General features: G+C 40.0%; 1 protein-coding gene across 4 annotated transcripts in view; it reads right to left on the minus strand.

Moving 5' to 3' along the window:
• Positions 1-3,403: 3,403 nt before the first annotated feature.
• The window catches only part of TRMT11 (tRNA methyltransferase 11 homolog), a 72,924-nt gene continuing 57,787 nt past the window's right edge, over positions 3,404-18,540 (minus strand). For 3 of the 4 annotated variants that reach the window (XM_046006149.1, XM_046006152.1, XM_046006150.1), the window contains one exon: positions 10,390-10,956. In XM_046006149.1, the coding sequence (XP_045862105.1) occupies positions 10,825-10,956 (132 nt within the window). In that variant the 3' untranslated portion in view covers positions 10,390-10,824. Of the gene's footprint in view, positions 3,443-10,389; positions 10,957-18,540 lie in introns of those variants that run through there. The other variant, XM_046006151.1, reaches the window with a different exon arrangement.

Below are 18,540 nucleotides of genomic sequence, written 5' to 3' on the forward strand. Positions count from 1 at the left end.
GCAAAGGAACATTACTGTTATTTTTATGTTAATAGTGAGAAGTAGACACAAATGAATTAAGAGCTATGTGGATAGGACTGGGATGCACTCTCTAACTCCTGGCCCTTTCTTCTCACCATTGCTCCACATGAGTGTTGCAATTATGGCCTCACATTTGGACTATCTTACGTTATTTGACATTGAGCTAAGCCATCTGTGACAGTGGTTGTCTCCGGGGCAGGGAGCTGGGCAGCTGAGGGACCCACTGGGAGGGAAAGGCGGGGGGAGAAGGAAACTTTTCACTGGGTATATACCCTTTTGAACTGCTTTGAATTTTAAACATGCAAATTTATTGCCTATTCACAAAATTTAAATTAAAATTTTTAAAAAGGACTGTAGAACTTTATAGAGGAAGCATGAAAAAGATGGCTGTAGAACATTATGGGCGGAAACATGAACACTTAAAGAAAATGGTTAAGACATGAAAAGAAATAATGCACACTAAAGAAGAAAAACTTTTCAATTCCTTTAAAGTTGATTACATCCCCTTGCCCTACCTCCCCACCATTTTCCACCTCACTAGTGCGTCACCCAGAGAACAATATATTGAAGCGGTATAGTCTTGTTTTTGTTTGACAATTTTGATTGGTTTTTTTTTTTAAGTATCAGAGATGGGGACTCAAAATAAGTATGATTTTTGCATAATTCAACAAAAATTAGCTTAACCAAAGACTGACTGTGTGTAGCTTTTCAACATAAGAAACACACCTTGTATCATCTTGGAGTCCACAGTAGTGGGTCTGTTTCAGATATGCAGGAAATGTTGAAGGAGAGACAAGCAGGGAATGATAGAGGCAGAGGGTCAGAGAGAAGACAAACAAGGACTGTAGATGTTCCATCCTTCCCTCCCTCTCATTCTTATTACTGATGGGTTTTTAAAAGGTCATCAGAACACTGTGAATCAAGGTTGCCTGTGTGGCTCAGTTGGTTAAGCCTCCAACTTCTGGTTTATGCTCACGTCTGATCTCAGTGTCCTGACATCAAGCCCCATGTTGGGCTCTGAGCTCAGCGGGGAGTCTGGTTGACAGTCTCTTCCTGCCACTCCCTCAGGGGGGCATGCTCTCTCTCTCTTTCTCTCAAATAATAAATGAAATCTTTAAAAAAAAAAAAAAGCTGATGCTCTTGGTACTTCAAGGACATGTGAAAGGAAGGTACAGGCGGTCTGAGCAACTCTCCTTCAGGGAACACCCCAGGTCTCAGAAGAACAATGGACCCCAGTGCAAAATTCTGAAACAAGCAACAGGGTTTGAATTGTTTTTTTAATATATGACAGATTCTTTGAGGTTGATCAGTAAAATATCCTTTATGTATATGGCTAGGATTTCAAAATCAGGACACTTCAGCAGCTCATTTGTCTTGTAGTAGAGAAGCAGCTCCTGGAGACAGGGCTTGTGTTTGTCCTTGGAAAGAAGGACAAACACGAGCTGGCAACCCACACTCTGTATTTTCGTCAGCTTGCTCTTCTGCAGGCCTATACCGTCAGCACTGTGGGAGGAGGGAAATCAATAAAAATCATCTCTCTCATTGCAGGAGGCCAACTGGAGACTGTTTCCTGGCTCTGGAACAAGTATCTGTCAGTCAGGGTCAGGGAGGTTTCTGTTGCATTCATCCGGGAAATCTCTTACACAGTGTAACGGCAAACTCAAAAGGCTTTGAGATGAGAAAACTAACACTCGGGCAGCACTAAGGATGTGGCTCACCCAACTCAGTCATTAACTGAGACCCAGAACCAAGCAGAAAAAACAGACCCTAGAACGGCGGCAAAGCTACAAACCTCATCACCACAGGCCCCCTTTCTCAAGCAAGTCAAGCACTTTAGCCACAGGGAGCCATTTTGTCAGAAGCTAAAACTTCCTGAGGAGTCCTGATGTCTCCTGATGATGGGGAAGGAGATTCTCCTGTGTTCAAGTCCAGACTCTACAGCAAGGCACAGAAGTCCTTTGTGATCTGGCCCTCATTTCCTCTCCGGCTTCCTTTCTTCTCCTCATCCAATACCCTGAGCTGTAGGCAAGTGAACTACTTGAACTGCATCTAAATGTGCTTTTTCAGATGCTAATCCCTGTGCCTGGAACACCCGCCTTCCCTCCCCATCTGACCTCATCCGGCAACTTCCACTCCTTCCTCAGGAGTCTACTTCTGTGTCATCCTCTCTCCGAAGTCTTCCTTTACCCAATTCTCTCCCACCCCATGTTTTAAATGTAGATTTTATGGTTATTCAGGTATGGTGAGACCCATGGTCTGAAGACAATTGCCACCAAAAAGATAGTTTGGTCCTTGAAGTTCAGAGAAGTAGAAGGCATGCCCCGCCATGCCGGCAGGACCACACAGGGTTAGTAAGAAGACAAAGGGGAATGGAGAGAAAAGGTGGACAGGAGCCTTTACTGGAGTCTTAAGGGAAGGATGGGCAAGGCTGAGTAAGTTGGCTAGTTTGAATAGTTTCAGTGGGCTCTGGGGTGTAGGACAGGCCCTAGTCTCTAGCTGCCTGGTACCTGTCTCTGGGGTGATTAGGACAGGGAAACTGGCCCAGAGTACAAGGGCAGAAAGGAGGAGAGAGTATCTGGACTGTCTGATTTGTATATGACGGGCACCCAGGCAGGGAGTCCCTTACTACCTCTAAGCATTGGCTGGCCCCCAGAGGAGCTACCCCTCCGGGGTCGGCAAGGCCCCCAAACTCAAAATATCAGAAACACATGATTCGTACATCCTCCACTGTTAGAAGTCATTAAGTTCCTCTTATAGCCACCCTGGGCTTCCCCTCTGAAAAGACTGGCCTCTATTTTAATTAACTCCTTACCTCTTTGTTTGCCAGCACCCCCAGCCCCTGGACTTACAAGCTGAGGACAAGGACACTGTCTTTTTCATTGTTGAGAACAGCAATGAAGTACACAGAGATCAATCTGACAGGTTCCAGAGTCCAGCCCCTGGCTCTGAGGCACTAGGTGAGATCACCTGCCATGGAAGGCTCCGGGACCACTCACAGCTGATGGAAAGGTGACATGTCTTCCCCCCAGAAACCTTATTCATTACATAGTACTTTGCCTTCTTCTTTCCTTAGGAACCCACTTAGCGTCATGAAAGTTCTTCTCTTTGGGTTCAAAGAGAAAGTTCTTCTCTTTGGGACCGAAGGCAATGAAGTTCTGTTGTTTTCAGGTTCTGTTTCTCTAAAACTAAGTGAAAACAAGCTAACAAAGGCAAAAGCAAAAAATAAATTTTCATTCATTTTTATTTATTTTGCTCCAACAGATAAGACTGTTTGTAGAATTAAATGTCAAGGGACCTTATGACATTTCCTGGCAGGATTTCCGTGTGAAGCTTTCAACCAGTCAGTTTATTCCAAATTAGTAGGAGCTTCAGAAAAGGCTTTCGGTGGGTCCACAGCTGGAAAGAGGTTTTGTCATGAACTCTGCCAAATGCATAAGGACATATAAAAAGGGGCAGGGCGAAATTGGGATTTTTGGCTCAACATTTTTTAATCAATGAAAAAACAAACAAAACTCCCAATTTAATTAAAATTTTCCCCATATTCTGGCCTACCCTGTAATTTTTATATCACTGCCCAAAAGCTATTATGTAGTTACTTAAATAAGAGAAAGGAAAGGGAAGTATTTTTAATTTTAAAGGATAAGGATAAGTAAAAAGTGCTTGAGTTTTTCTTTTTCCACATCCTGAGTCCAAACGGTAGTAGCCTGGCTATTTCTTTAGCAGGTTTTTCTTAGCGGCAACTAACAATAGCTTGTCAGTTTCTTAAAGTCCTAACTTTATGACGTAACACACTAACTTACACAAGAATGGAGTACATCCAGCCCTCCAGTTTGGGCAGAAGTACATCTCCCCCAAGCCAGTCCTGTTCTCTGGAGCTTCAAGTAACACAACAGTGTAACTTCATCTCATTAGTAATCTGAGTACAAATTTCTTGTAATAAACTTGGAATTGCCTGATCCAGTCTCATGAGCATTGGGTCCTGCCAATTCTCTTTGCTAAACACACATATCATGCTGAGGGAGGAAATGCAACACAATGAACTTTGGAGCTTTGCAGTGGATCTTAATTCAAGTGCTTTTTTTGTCGCATGCAGGGATCTGCTGCTCCTCACATGTGCCATCACCGTCTGGTTTTGGTCTTGCATCCTCAAAGCCTGCCCGGCAGCTCTACAGGCCTGTTCAATAGGCTCCTCACGTTTAGGACGGCCAAACCTAAACACATCCTTTTTCCACCATCTTCTGTCCCAGTGTGTATCATGCCATCCACTGAGTCATCCAGCCGGAACCCTGGACATCATCCCTTACTCCTCATCCCTGTACCCAATCAATTACCGGGACCTGCTCATTTCACCTTCTAAATGTTCTCCAGCCAACCCTTACTACCATCACTCTAGCTGTGATCTTCACATCTCTAACGTGGATGTCCACATCAGCATTCTGACTAGCATTCCAGCTTCTAAGTCTATCTCCCACCATTCCAAACCACTACCACCCGAGTGAGAGTCAGACCAAACCTGATCCTACTGCGCGTTCTCACTGAAAATACTGAGGTAATTCCCTTTCCTCCCCCAGTGTGGCAGGAGGGAGAGAGAAATAAGACATTCTCCTGCCACATTCTCCAGCCTTACCTGGCTGGTTCCCAGTTCACACTTCTGTAATTCTGAACTTCATGAAGCTCCCCTAGACACCATACTCTTTCTATGCCTTGGCATCAACGGATCAGCAGCCGGGCCTTACAACACAGACAACAGGAAAAGTAGAGTAAGGCATAAAACTTGCACAGGGAACAGAGGTTACCACTAAAATAAAATAGAAAATTTGGAGTTTTTAAAAAAACATTTTCTGGGATTCAGAGGAAAATGTAAAGAAGAAGAGTAAGGGTAATGAATCAGCTGGAATTTTTATTTTCTTGCTTTGACCAGAAAAGTCCTTTTGGACTAGATCGCCACAGCTCCCTCTTTGGTGTTGGTTGTGCAAAGTTTTTGCTGCCTGAGACTCCAGTTAGTGATCACCAGTTGTCTCTGAGTTTGAAACCTACCAGTTAAGATGTTGGTGTCTGACAAAGAACAAAACACTGCACTACTCTGAGCTAACTTTGGAGCAATGTACTGAGCCTTTCTGAGAAGGCTTGGTAAAGGACTGCCAGAGAAAACATAGAACAAATAGAGCAAATTTCCGAAGCTCAAAAATTCCAGATGCCTGTGGATGGTAGGGAGCATGGAAAGTCTATCAAATACTTTGACTATCAGCCCATGGTTGAGTGGCTTTTGCAATAAAAGGTATAATACCATTGTCATACCAAATGGTCCAAAAAGCCAAACACTTGACACAGATTACTTCAAGGGCTGAAGTAGTGTGGCTGGAGTCACCTGATTGGACTGGAACAGCAACACGTAACCTGAGAAAGTGTCAACAGCAGTGATGCACAACCAATAGCTCTCTGAGTGGGGCAGAGACCCGAAGGAATCAGTCTGCCAGAAGCGTGCTGGACAACACCCCACGCCGTGTGGTCTCCTCAACACAAGGCAACCAGGTCGACTTTTGACAGGAGTCACAAGTCTGGCAACAAATGGTAGCTCTGCCTCAGAAATACAGTACTTGGTTTGTCCTATCTACAATGGCGGATGTGTTGCTGTGTTTGAGACAATGACGGGTCCAAGCAACAGGGAGAGCGATTTGGCTAATGCCAGCTCAATTGTTTTATTCTGGTTGGTCTCATCAGAGAATGACCCAGACCATTCTCTCAGCAGCCACAATCTGTGTCCACTAGTTGTAGCCCCTAAAGAAGGTGCCTTTAATCTGCGAATCTCTAGTTTTCCAAGTGACAGACCAAACCAGAGGTCATTAGTAGTCAATAAAAATATACCAAAGCTCAGCAAGGAGGGTACTGGCTGGAGCTGTGAGAATAGCTTTGGGTTCTGCCCACTGACCCCGCCAACCACCTCCATCTCCATTTCTGATATGTGGAACTGAGATGAGACAGCCATAGCAGCCCTCGGAAGACCACTGGACCAATCCAATAAATAGTTAAAGAGGCAGATCCGAAGCAATCTCCTAAATGCAACAACCTAAATGTATTTTTAAACCCCCAAAATGTAACCTTTACGAATCAAGGACGCCATTGAGTCAGTGCCTTTGTCTTGGGCAATGGTATGAGAGATGAAGTTTTCTCCAAAGAGCTGTCACCTTTTCAAGTTAATCCAGGCTGCCACTGAGGCAAAGGCAGCTGCACTTTTGAATAGGCCAATTCCATCTGACAAATGAGGCTTGTTGGGCCCTTCTCACCTTGACAGTTATGAGTCTGTTTCATCTCCGCCACAATGGAAACAGGAGGTCGGATGGCTCCGGTGTTCAATTTTGGCAAAAGCACAGTAGTTTGCTAACAGTTTTTAGAGAAGAGGGGGTGGGCAGAGGAGGTGGAGACACTCTGTCTTTCCATGGTCCTCCCACATCCTCAGAAAGGCAGTCTAGGGTACAGGGTGTCAGTACCTCCTTGGATATACAGAAATGCAAGATAGCTATGGAGAACGGTTTCCCCATCAGTGTAAGTTGTAGCAAAATAAAATAATGCAAAAAAAGAAAGTTTTGATGTTTGTGCTGGCAGCACTCAGACTGGTGCCAGCCATACTCCAGCCATAATTTACAAATAAATAAATACACATTTAAGGAGCTTTCACAGATTTCTATAGCTTACCAATACTGGTTTTGACCATCTTGATCCACTTCACAAACTCACAATACACTAGATAAGATAGTTGTACAGTCCATCAAAATTCAACTCAAGCACCATTTAGAGTTTTCCATTCTAATTTCCTCCACAGCCTTTTATTTTTTTTTTAAATTTGACTAATTTCCCACATAAGCCCAGCTAATCTTCACTGCTGGATGTTAGACAAAATAGAGTTCTTCCAATAAGCCCTCAGGAGAGAGTCAGGAAGGCTTGATTAAAGGAGAGATTTTAAAGGCATAGAGGTCAAAGCAGATTCCTTTTTAGGCAGTTCAGTCTGGCATCACTGCAATATTATCTTAGTAAGAACATTCAAATTCTAGGACAAAAATATACTGAATATATCCTAATATCCTGAGAAATAAGGCTAGCAGCTACAGAAAGCAAGACTGGCTTATCTTAACATTCATCTATTAAGCTCCATTTTGTTCCATGACCCAGGCTTCTTAAGAAACTGCCATGACAATTTAGCCTCCATCCCCCTAAGAGCCTGTCTTCAATGGCTTATGAAGGAAGGGATAAGAGCCAAATTCCAGGTTGGTCTCAGTTATGTCTAAACGTCAATTTGCTTATCCCACACAGTGAAACATATGAACATCCTGAGGCAGGCCTCTGTTAAGGAAATAGGGTCAGGTTCCCTAGTAAGCTTTTTCACCCCAAAGGATAGACAGGAATGTGCTGTCTCTATGATTCTATGGCTAGATAGAATCACAGATATGTTTATCATTCCATTACAATTCTTTACACTCTAGACCTTATGTTCTCAAACCACTCTGTTTTAGAGACGATCTCAGTGTTTTAGTAAAGTACAAACATCATCAGTCTAGTGTTACTGTGTCCGTGTGTATGTTCTGGATTAAGGCACTTTTTTTTGTTTGGATTACAAACCACATTACTTGATAAATATCTGAGAAAAATGGGAGTGGGTGAGTTGGAAATGAAAGTAGACTTCACTTATTCTATGAATACAATCCTTCTAAGAAAAAAGATTCTTAACAAGTGTTTAGTTTTCTAAATAACTTTATAATGGAGCAAAACCATGCTCTTATAAAAAGAGCCAAAGTCCTTATTCTGGTATAATTTATCCCCTTTTGGTCAAACAGGAAAATCAACAATGAGGTCATCAATTTTCTCAGCAACACCCACTTCCATTTCCACCCCTATACTCCACTAATGAATTTATTTACTTATGCCCTGCTTTAGCTACAAAGAATTTTTTTCCTAATAGAACCATTAACGTCAGCTTATTTCCCCTGTGCTTTTTTTAGGGAGACTAAAATGGTATAGAAAGATCATTCCCCCCAAAAAGTTACATTCAATTTCCAACATACAAACATTATATTTAATTCCGTATTTCTTTGGATTATCAATACCTGATAATACTTCCAACATAGGATGTCAGCAGTTCTCCTAACTCAAAACAACTGAGGCCTTTGATTCAAGAGCCAGATTTGCTTATATTGGCCTCTAAATAATACAACCTTAATATCTAATTTCCTGACGCTAGAAAAAAAAAGTCAAACCCCTGCTTCTTTAATTTAATTATAAGAGTATAAAACATATTACCTCAAAAGCTGTTTCTAAGTCTCAAACTTCTAAAGCACATTTTTCATCCAATAATATAAACACATTCACTACAATGCATCTGGTATGTTAACTCATACGCGACTGTCCCAACAAACTTCTACTTGTAATCAGCACTTTTCTTAAATATGAAGGGGATCTCAAATTTTGAGTGAGTTTTCTCCATAAGGAAATAGTGGTAATACTGACTTACCTCCCAGAATTTAAAGAGTTTGAAATGTTTTATTGCTCAATCTTTGTATTTAAAGAATTAGTCATAAGGAAGTTAGTGGTGGGCTGGCCAAAACCCGGGTCACCATGGGCGGGAAGTGGCTGAGAAACTTGTAGCAGATTTAAAATTTTTTTTTTTCTTTTTTTAATCTGCTGGCCACTCTGGCTAAACACACCAAAGACCATCCACTCCACCATTTCCTCCCAGCTATCACAGCAAAAACAAATCCCCACCAGAATGGATAGGAAAAATGTTACTTCTGAGGAAACACCACCAAGATACCCATCTGGATTTTATGGATATTTCATATGTGCCAGAAACAAAATGATAGATTTTGTCATATTATATACATGAAATAGGCCAGCCAACGGACCACCTAGGGTTCACACACAGATTCCACTATAAATTCATACTACAGGACTATCCAAAATGTAGGCACTTTGCTAGGGGATATTCAACTGGTAAGTGCATGAGGAGCACACATACAACCAAAACACTCCTGGAAATGATCTGCTATAACTTCCAAAGAAAGTAATAAGATCCCGATGCCAGAAAATAGTGTCTTTTTTTTAGAATAAGAGTTGAGACCTCTGCTTTAAAATCAAAATTGGTTGAAAGTGATCAGGTTTCTTTTTCACTTCTAAGTACCAACTTCAAAATACTAACACACATTCACACTCTGAGTCTACCTACTGATCTTTCAAGAATAGGAGACTGAACTTGATGATAAAGATGAGGAAGAATTGAAATTCAAAAGACCTCAGTTGGTAGTAATAAGAAATAATTTGAAATATTTTTTTTTAATATTAGATAATTTTTAAGGACAAAGCGACTAAAGTAATATAACTTCTCCAGAACTATTTGGACTAATTTTTGTGATAAGCAAAAACAAAACAAAACAAAAAAAAACCAAAAATGGGGCAAGGCTATAAAATCTCATATTCCAAATTCAGTCAGCTACAGAGTTGCAAACTCACCCTCCATATAACCTCAAAAAAATTTAAATAAGATGGTTTATAAACAGAAATACTGAAAATAAGTTATCCTTGAATACTTTTAGATTTTCTCCAGTGTACCAAAAATCACATCCAGAATCCTAAACAAAACAATCACTGAAATGTTTGAGATCTGCTGCTGAGACGCAGGGTTGCAGGACAAGAAGAAAAGAACTACGCAGATGGCCTCCTCTCTCTCTCTCTCTCTGCTTGGGCAGGTCTTTTGGAGGTCATAAGCCATGCAGATTCAAATTGGGAGTCCATAAAAGCCAACAGTAACACTAAAATAATAATAATAGCATAAATAAAAATAGGCTATGGTTAGAAGGAGAGATCCGTTTACTGCTACCCTGCTGAGATACATTTGACCACCAAGAACAGGAAAGCTATTAGCATCCTGATTTAATGGGTAGCGTGGTTTTCAAACAATATATTTTCATGATGGACACAATGTAGACTCAGCAAAGTTTCTCCTTCAAGAAAAATATAGCTTCTATTTCAAAGAGCTCTGATTAGGCCTAATACCATTAGGGAACCATCAAGGACTTGTGTTGTTGTTTCTGTTCTTTAACCATCGGTTACTCTCTAAACCAAAAATTGTGGGTAGTTAGTTTGACCGACAGTCAAGGTCTAGGAATGCAGGAGCAAGTCCAAGGTATAGACAAGCTTCAGATGTGGACAGGCTTCAAGGAGTTGGGGAGCTTTTCAGGTCGCCAGGTCCTAGCCTTTCTCCTCCTTACCATTATCACTGTCATTACATACTAGCCTGGAATTCATTAAAAAAAAAAAAAAAAAAATCATTTCCTTTATCATCTCCCCCCTAAAAAGCAGTGAATACAACACAATTTTAGGAATCCTCAGTAAGCTTTATTAGTGGCACTGTAAATCAATTACAATCAGAAACCAAATAAACAAACCCACTGAATGAATAAATTCTTAACCATGGTTAGTTAACTGCTTATAACATATTCGGCAGGTATCTGTTTAAAAAATCAACAATATCAGTTCTCCTTGCAAATTAATTATCAAAAATATAACTGTTTTCAATTTCCATAATACTTGAAAGTACAAATATAAATTAAATAAGGTTCCAAAGACCACATACAACAAAATAATCTATAAAACAAAGCTAACTGTAAAAGAATTGTTCAATTTACTTTGTAGCTTTTATTTTATTATATAAAATTATTTAAAAGAGTGTATGTTATCTGTATCATACATGGACGTTCACATCCAGATGTCTTTCCTGTTAAATCCTTACTCTTCCCATTGTCAAAATCTTAATTTTCACTCTTGGCTAGATTTCTCTTCCTTGGCAATTCTTTTTGTAACACCACTGAAATATTTCTCACGGAAGGAATTATGACCTTGGTATAGGAGAAAGTGATCGCTTAACAGATGTGAATACTCGTCCCGGTTCTGGTTGGTTGGAAAATATAGAAAACAAAGATGTTTGAGTTATTTCTTTGGTTATCTGCAAACCAATTCAGTTATTACTTGAAGCAAAATCCACCCCCCCCTTGGCATGTTTGTTTTTCTTTATTATCTGAATTAGAAATACACCACCGCTCTGTATCTGTATCAAGCTTGCATATCCAAAAGTGTTTTCATCTACTTCATCTCGTGTCATCCACACAACAATCCTCTGCACACACTTTTTGCTGGAAAAACAGAGATCCAAAGAATCACCCCGTGCAACACAAGTCGAGACAACCACGAGCATCTTCAGATTCACGGTTTAGCACAAACTGAAATCAACTGTGACTATAAGAATCATCATACCAGGAACCTTCTACTCCAAAGATATTTAACAATAATTTTGTATGATGTCATACAGAGAAATAAGAACAATCTGGAGGTATATCCACATTTAGTCCAAAAATGAACTATTCCTGGCAACTTTAACCACAGTAGATGAAGAGGCTACACAAGTGATTTCCATACTTTAAGACATCAAGAGACAGGGAAGGATTGGGGCTCAGACTGATGTTTAGGCACTGGAAATATAAACCTGGGTTAGAATGTTCTACTTCATCCTAGGAAACTGAGGGCTAATGAGCTTCTCGTCCGATTTCACTAAGCCATCTCACACTGCCAAAAAAATCTAATCGGAAATAAAATCTCAAAATCTCACTTCCCATGTACTTCTGTAAATTCAGATTCTACTGCATGTAAATTGATGTGATTTTGAGAACAAATGTAAAGACACAATTAGAAAATACAAAGCCTAATTTTTTATCTAGGTTTCAGTATCAAAATGGTATCTATAAATATATCTGGAATACAACAATCTTCAAAATATTTTTACATTTTTCCCTATTCCTGTATGAGATAGGTATCTTTATCTTTTTCCTCATATCTAACACTCAATAAAAGCCCATGTGTAGTAAAATTACATTGGCTGATTTGTTTTTTCAGAAATGATTTTGCCACAGATATTAAAAACCAAACCAAAAAAAAAAAAAAAAATCACACAAAACCCAAATTATTAAACCTGCCCAGATTTCCGGATTAATTACAAAAAAAGAAAAAAAGGCCTTCCCTGTGGCACCGTTCTGCCATTCCGTGTTGCAGCACGCGTTCCATTTCACGTATCCATAGGATTCTACTTTCCGCTCCTAAGAATTTTGTTGGTTCATCTCTCTTGCTCTCTCTGCTATGAAGACTTCATTCTCTTGTGAGTTTCCTTATTATCTTTTTCATGGCCTCAGGAAGAACACAGGACAACCCGCGTTGTCACCCCCACCACCTTGGACTGGAACCCCTCTCCCATACTCCTGCTGTGCCTACCAGCTCCCCATTTGATCAGTACCTCAGCCGGCTCAGTATGGGAATTAGTGAAAAGAAAATTACTACCCTAGAGATTGTAAGAAGTAACACCATCCATTTTCTCTGCACAAAGAGAAAAAACTACCAGGCCTGCCTGAGGCACTTTATGACCCAAAAGCAGGTATAGGGCTACTTATGTACCAGGCATTGTTCCAAGCACTTTATATACACTGACTCATTCAATCCTTACAATGACAGTGTAAGAACAGCCTACAGTTGTCTCCATTTTACAGATGAGGAAACTTGAGGCACAGAGAGGTTAACTAGCTTGCCCACAGTCACAGAGCTCTTGAGTAAAAAAGCCAAGATATAGATCCATCTTTAGAGACTGAGCTCTTAACCTGCATGCTGTATTGCTTCTAACAATCACACCATTAAAAAAGTAAACCATGAGAATAAAGGTAAAGTATCAAATTTTTAAAATACCACTTACATTTTATGACACTAAGTATATTAGTACCACTAATATACTTATATATACTTTATACACTAACTATAAACTCCTGCAAGCACATGAAAACATGCCAATGGTTACTAACTTCAGGCTATATAATTTCCAAAAGATAAAAGATAAATCTTATCTGATCAACCTGTAGGTATACGATTAAGGAATACCAAATGAAACGTGGCATTTACTAGGTATTTATTATGGGCCCCAAACAATACAAACGTTTTATATAAACCCATCAGCTCTCAGACAGAAGTACACTACTACTAGCATCCCCCACAGATGAGGAAGTAAAGAGTACAGGCCCAAGAGAGCACAGCTGGTAAGTGGTAAGGATTTAAACATACGTCTACTTGACCCCTGATACCATACTCTTAACTGCAACATAATGAGGATTTCTCTAAAAGAGCTAACTTTTCCCTCAACTCAAGGAATATCTCTGGGGATCCAGATGATAAACCAAGGCTTTGACAGCTGAGCTGCCGACCCACGAAGCAAGAGAACTGGATCAGAAATCTTATTAACTTAGTGCTAGCAACTAAGAGGATTATTTCAGTGAAACAAGAAGATAATTTCAAAATAAAATTTTTATACCAAGAGGACATCTAGGGAGCCACAAGGATGCCTGAGGGATACCATAATCCTATGAGTGCCATCGACTTCAGAGGAAGACTCTAGTCTGGTCCACATCTCGGGACTGTTTCCGGACAGCAGCGATATACAACAATCCAGCATTTAATCCTGGCTTGCACATTTCAACTTTCATCAAAAGTCTGACTCAAATGAGTCAGCTGAAAGGAAGGGATATGCTGTCATCTGCTCCTCCAAGTATTCTAAATTCTATCCTTATATCAAATAAGATCTCCAGAAAACGTGTCCACTTCCTGACCTACGTTAGCGTCATCCTGGCAGAAATGTTATTTGGTTACACTTTAGAGCTCCACCCAGATGCCGACATCTCTCCGGCTGCTTGACTTCTCCTCACAGCTCTGTGCATCATTCTCCACCTGGGCACTGAAATCAGAAGCCTGGGTCAAATGCCTCTTCCTTTTCCTCTCACATTGAGTCAGACCTCGAAGCTTCCATTCTGCATCCTAAATGTCTCAAATCCAATTCTCTTCGCTCACAACGTTGGTAATGAGTTTCAGCTTCATTGTATCTTCTTGCCCTAAACGGCCAGTTGCCATGCCTTGAGCAGCTCCCTCTCCAGTCTATTTTCCTTACTGACACCAAACTCAACTTGTTTGAACACAAATCTAGTATATCAGTATTTCTGGCTAAAATCCAAATGGGTTCAAACTCTCCCCAATTCTGAGGCTTTCCCCTCACTGTCTGGGATGAGAGTCAACTGCACCATCAATTTGCTGAATATCCTCTCTGTGTCCTCTGCCACACCAGAGGAATCAGGCAGTGAGGTCCTTCCCAGGTCTGCCTTCTGTCTTCACTCTTCCCTGTGACGCCTCCAAGCCACACACGACCACCTCTCTGTCGAAATGCATTGGAGACTACTTCAAGGAATGTTCTGGAGCTGCAGTGGTGAAGACGAGAAGATAGATTCCATTGTGCAGGCTTAAAGTACGACAGTTGAGGATGGGCTGGAGACTGACTGAGGCTCAGTTACTAGTGGGTCTAGACCACCTACTCTGCCAATTACACAGCTCGCCCAGGGAAGCAAAAGTACAAGACAAAAGCTGAAACACAATGGGAGATAGGCTTCCTCATAGACCAAAGAGACAGCTTAACAAAATAGCTTGTCTTTGACCTAAAGGACATAAACAGGACAAACTGGTGATAAAAAGCAGAGAATACGGACAATCAGAGTAAAAGACCAGAAATGAACAGCAGGAACCTGGAAAACCCAAAAGGAGTAATTATGACATATGCTAATTAATGGTTATCAAGAAAACGTACTACCGGGGCACCTGGGTGGCTCAGCTGGTTTAAGTGTCTGCCTTCCACTCAGATCATGATCCTGGGATCCTGGGATCAAGCCCTGTGTCAGACTCCCTGCTCAGTGGGGAGTGTGCTTCTCCCTCTCCCTCTGCCCTTCAACCCTGCTCAAGCTCTATTACTTTTTCAAATAAATAAAATCTTTCAACAAAAGAAAAAGAAAACATTTTACCATGTATGGCATATTTATCTGAGTAGTTTAGATCTCAAGACTTCCTCAGAATAGAGTAAAAGCAAAATAAGCCCCTACCAGACCATATATTCAGTGGTACAGGTACCTAGAGGCAGAGAAATACATGCTCCTGGAAAAAGTTAGGAAAGGCTATAACCTTAGAGATGCAACCTCTGGGAGGAAAAAAAATTCCTATTTTATCTCTCCGGGAGTATAGAATAATCAGTGTGAGGTATGTGTTTGGGTCCTATGCTGGAATGCTTTCTTCTGAAAGGCTGATCGTGAAATAAGATATTCATAACAAAACTCCTGGAAAACCCAAAAGCTCCAAATCTCTTGTGCAGTCAGAGATCTGGCAAGAGTTGCTCCATTACCTAGCAGCATTAAGTCTTGCTTCAAGGTAAGCGAGACACCCCAGGAATGTCAGCTACCACTTTCATCTAAGTGGAAACATCATAGTTTGTAAAATGTTCCACATGAAACATTCGGTATTACCTATAGTCTATCACATATTATCACATACATGTCATATATGTAAATACCATATACCCGTGAACAATACACATTTAAAATATATCCTTTCCATATGAAATCTACTATTTGCAACTGTTCAGAATTTAGGTTACCTTGATGCTGAAGAAAATGGCAAACTTAATTGTTTTTTTTCTTTTTTCTTTCATTCTATCTTCAGTTTACCAGGGCTCACACTTGAGATGATGATATTCAACTCCACATATTTTTCATCACCTTTTCATGATTCCTCTCTATTCACATTCCCTGCCCATCTCAACCAAGAATATCTGCAGATTTTTTTTTCAACTCCGTATCTTGAAGAACAAAGTGCTAACCTAAAAGGAGAAGAGTATCCTCGGGCAACACAACTCTTGATGTCCCTCATACGTCAAGCTCAAGCTTGCCCCAGTGTGATTGCTGGTTTCCCTAACACTTCCAAATCTCTCTAACATTATCAGTCTTTGTATCATCTATGTATCCTAAGACCTGAGTTCTGCCAGTTTTGAGTAAGCAAGAAAATACTTCATGGAAAATAAAAACACACAAAGATTTAGGAAATGCCCAGAGAGAAAACTATGGCAGTGAATGATTACAGACTATCCTTCCCAAATTTTATAACTACCAGTTAAATTTTGGAGCATGTTAGTAGTTAAGGAGTTATGATTAAAATATTAAGATTATTGATTACACCCACCATCTAAAAAATTTTATTGCTGAGGTATAGTGGATACACAGTGTTATATTAGTTTCAGGTGAACAACAGTGATTCAACAATTTTATACATTACTCAAGGCTTACCACAGTGTTTATCACCATCAGTCACCACACATGACAATATTATTGACTATACTCCCTATAGTGTACATGTCTTCATTTCCATCACCTATTTTATAATTGGAAGTCTGTATCTCTTAATCCCCTTCACCTATTTTGCTCATCCCCCCATACCCACTTTCCCTCTGGTAACCACCAGGACTTAAATACAGTCCTCTGTATTTAAGAGTCAGTTTGGGGGCACTTAAGTGGCTCAGTCGCTAAGCGTCTGCCTTTGGCTTGGGTCATGACCCAGGGTCCTGAGATCGAGCCCCACGTTTGGCTCCTTGCTCAGCGGGGAGCCTGCTTCTCCCTCTCCCACTCCCCCTGCTTATGTTCCCTCTCTCTGTGTCTGTCAAGTAAATAAATAAAAATCTTAAAAAAAAAAAAAAAAGTCCACGTGATTTGCTTTTTAGATTCGACGGCTAAGTAAAATCATATAGTGTTTGCCTTTGTCTGATTTCACTTAGCATAATACCCTCTAGGTCCATCCATATTGTCATAAATGGCAAAATCCCATATTTTTATGGCTACATAGTATTTCATTGTACATATACACCAGATCTTCTTTATTCATTCATCAATTGATGAATTCCTGGGTTGCTTCTGTGCCTTGGCTATTGCAAATAATGCTGCAATAAACAGAAGGGTGTATATATCTTTCTGAATTCATGTCTTTAATCTTTTTGGGTAAATACCCAGTAGTGGAATTACTGGATCATATGGTATGTGAGGAAAATCACTGTTTTCCATACAGTTTTCCACAGTAGTTGCACCAATTTACATTACCATCATTAGTGCATGAGGGTCCCTGTTTCTCCACATTCTTGCCAACATTTGCTATTTCTTGTCATTTGCATTTCTTTGTCATTTGTCAGAAGGATAAAACTATCCTTCTGATTACTGCTTTCTCCCAGATTCGGTCAATCTGACTGGTGTGAGGTGACATCTCATTGTGATTTTGATTTGTATTTCCCTGATGATGAGTGATATTGAGCATCTTTCCATGTGTCTGTTGGGCATCTGCATGTCTTTGGAAAAATGTCTATTCAGGTCCTCTGTCCTTTTTTTAATCAGGTTGCTTTTTTTCTGGGGTTCAGCTTTATAAATTCTTTATCTGAGATATTAACACCTTACCAAACATACTGTTTTTTATAAAACTTTCTGCAGGAAAATCTGTACTAGCCTCAGATGTCTATATAATGGAATTATACTGCTTTCAAACCTATCACTTAATCTTGTAAGATAAACAGCATAAAAAATTTGACAAGAAATAACAAGTTCTGATTCAAGAAAGCAACTTATATTTACAACTGTTTTACAAAAGTCAATTATTTTCTGCATCTTTTCCTAGAAGATCATTATGTAAATTTTGCAGAGAAGGAAATGGCAACTGAACCAGTCTAAGTTGTCTGTCACAGACCACACAGTCAGTAGGTAGCATTTGCAGAATTATGGCCTAGATCGGACTTTGAAACCCATGCTTCTTCCATCAAACTTCTTTTTTTAGTAGAAATTATATCAGAACAATAGTTAAAGAGTTAACTCCCCACATGACAGATTAGTGGGTCATTCAAAATGGAGTTTGACAGAGGACATTCCTCACCGTACAGCAACATTATGGTAGCATGTATTTCTGATCTAAGCTTTTAGACAAAACCCCTTTAACCACTGTCCCACCCAGCCAATTTCCTGTCCTATCAGTATTGCTAATTCTAAACATAAACCACTCGAGGAATTTTAACACAATTGCCAAGGAAACCAAAGGAAATCTTACAATTGGTAGTGTACTTTTATGTGTATACTGCCCTCTGCTGGCTGAAGTAGATAAACTATTACTTAAGGTATTTCCTGATGTGGGTTAATGATCATTAAAGGACAGTTGACTGTGCATCTGACCGTCAGTCCCTCCCTGTTTTTGAGTCCAGCCTGCTGTAAACATCTAGAGTCACAGAGCACCAGCATGACTACCATGGCCCTCTTTCATCAAGAAACATTAGCATTTACTCACACCATTTTATTTTTTAAAGGATGATGTGGAAATACACAAATACAAATCCACCTTGGTGACTCTAAAGTATATCACTATCCTCCATGTCCACCTAGAACTGCAAATTATCCTCTAATCAAAGAAAGAAAAAGTACATAAACTAGACCTTGTTCAAGTTAATCCTTATTCAAGTTAATTATTTTTACAACTCTACATTAGAGAGTAAGGAACAAAAAAGACATTAAAAGGAAAGTACTTCAGCCACTTATAATTTAATGATTTTTAATC

Source organism: Meles meles, chromosome 5 (assembly GCF_922984935.1).
Source record: "Meles meles chromosome 5, mMelMel3.1 paternal haplotype, whole genome shotgun sequence".
Taxonomy (NCBI): domain Eukaryota; kingdom Metazoa; phylum Chordata; class Mammalia; order Carnivora; family Mustelidae; genus Meles; species Meles meles.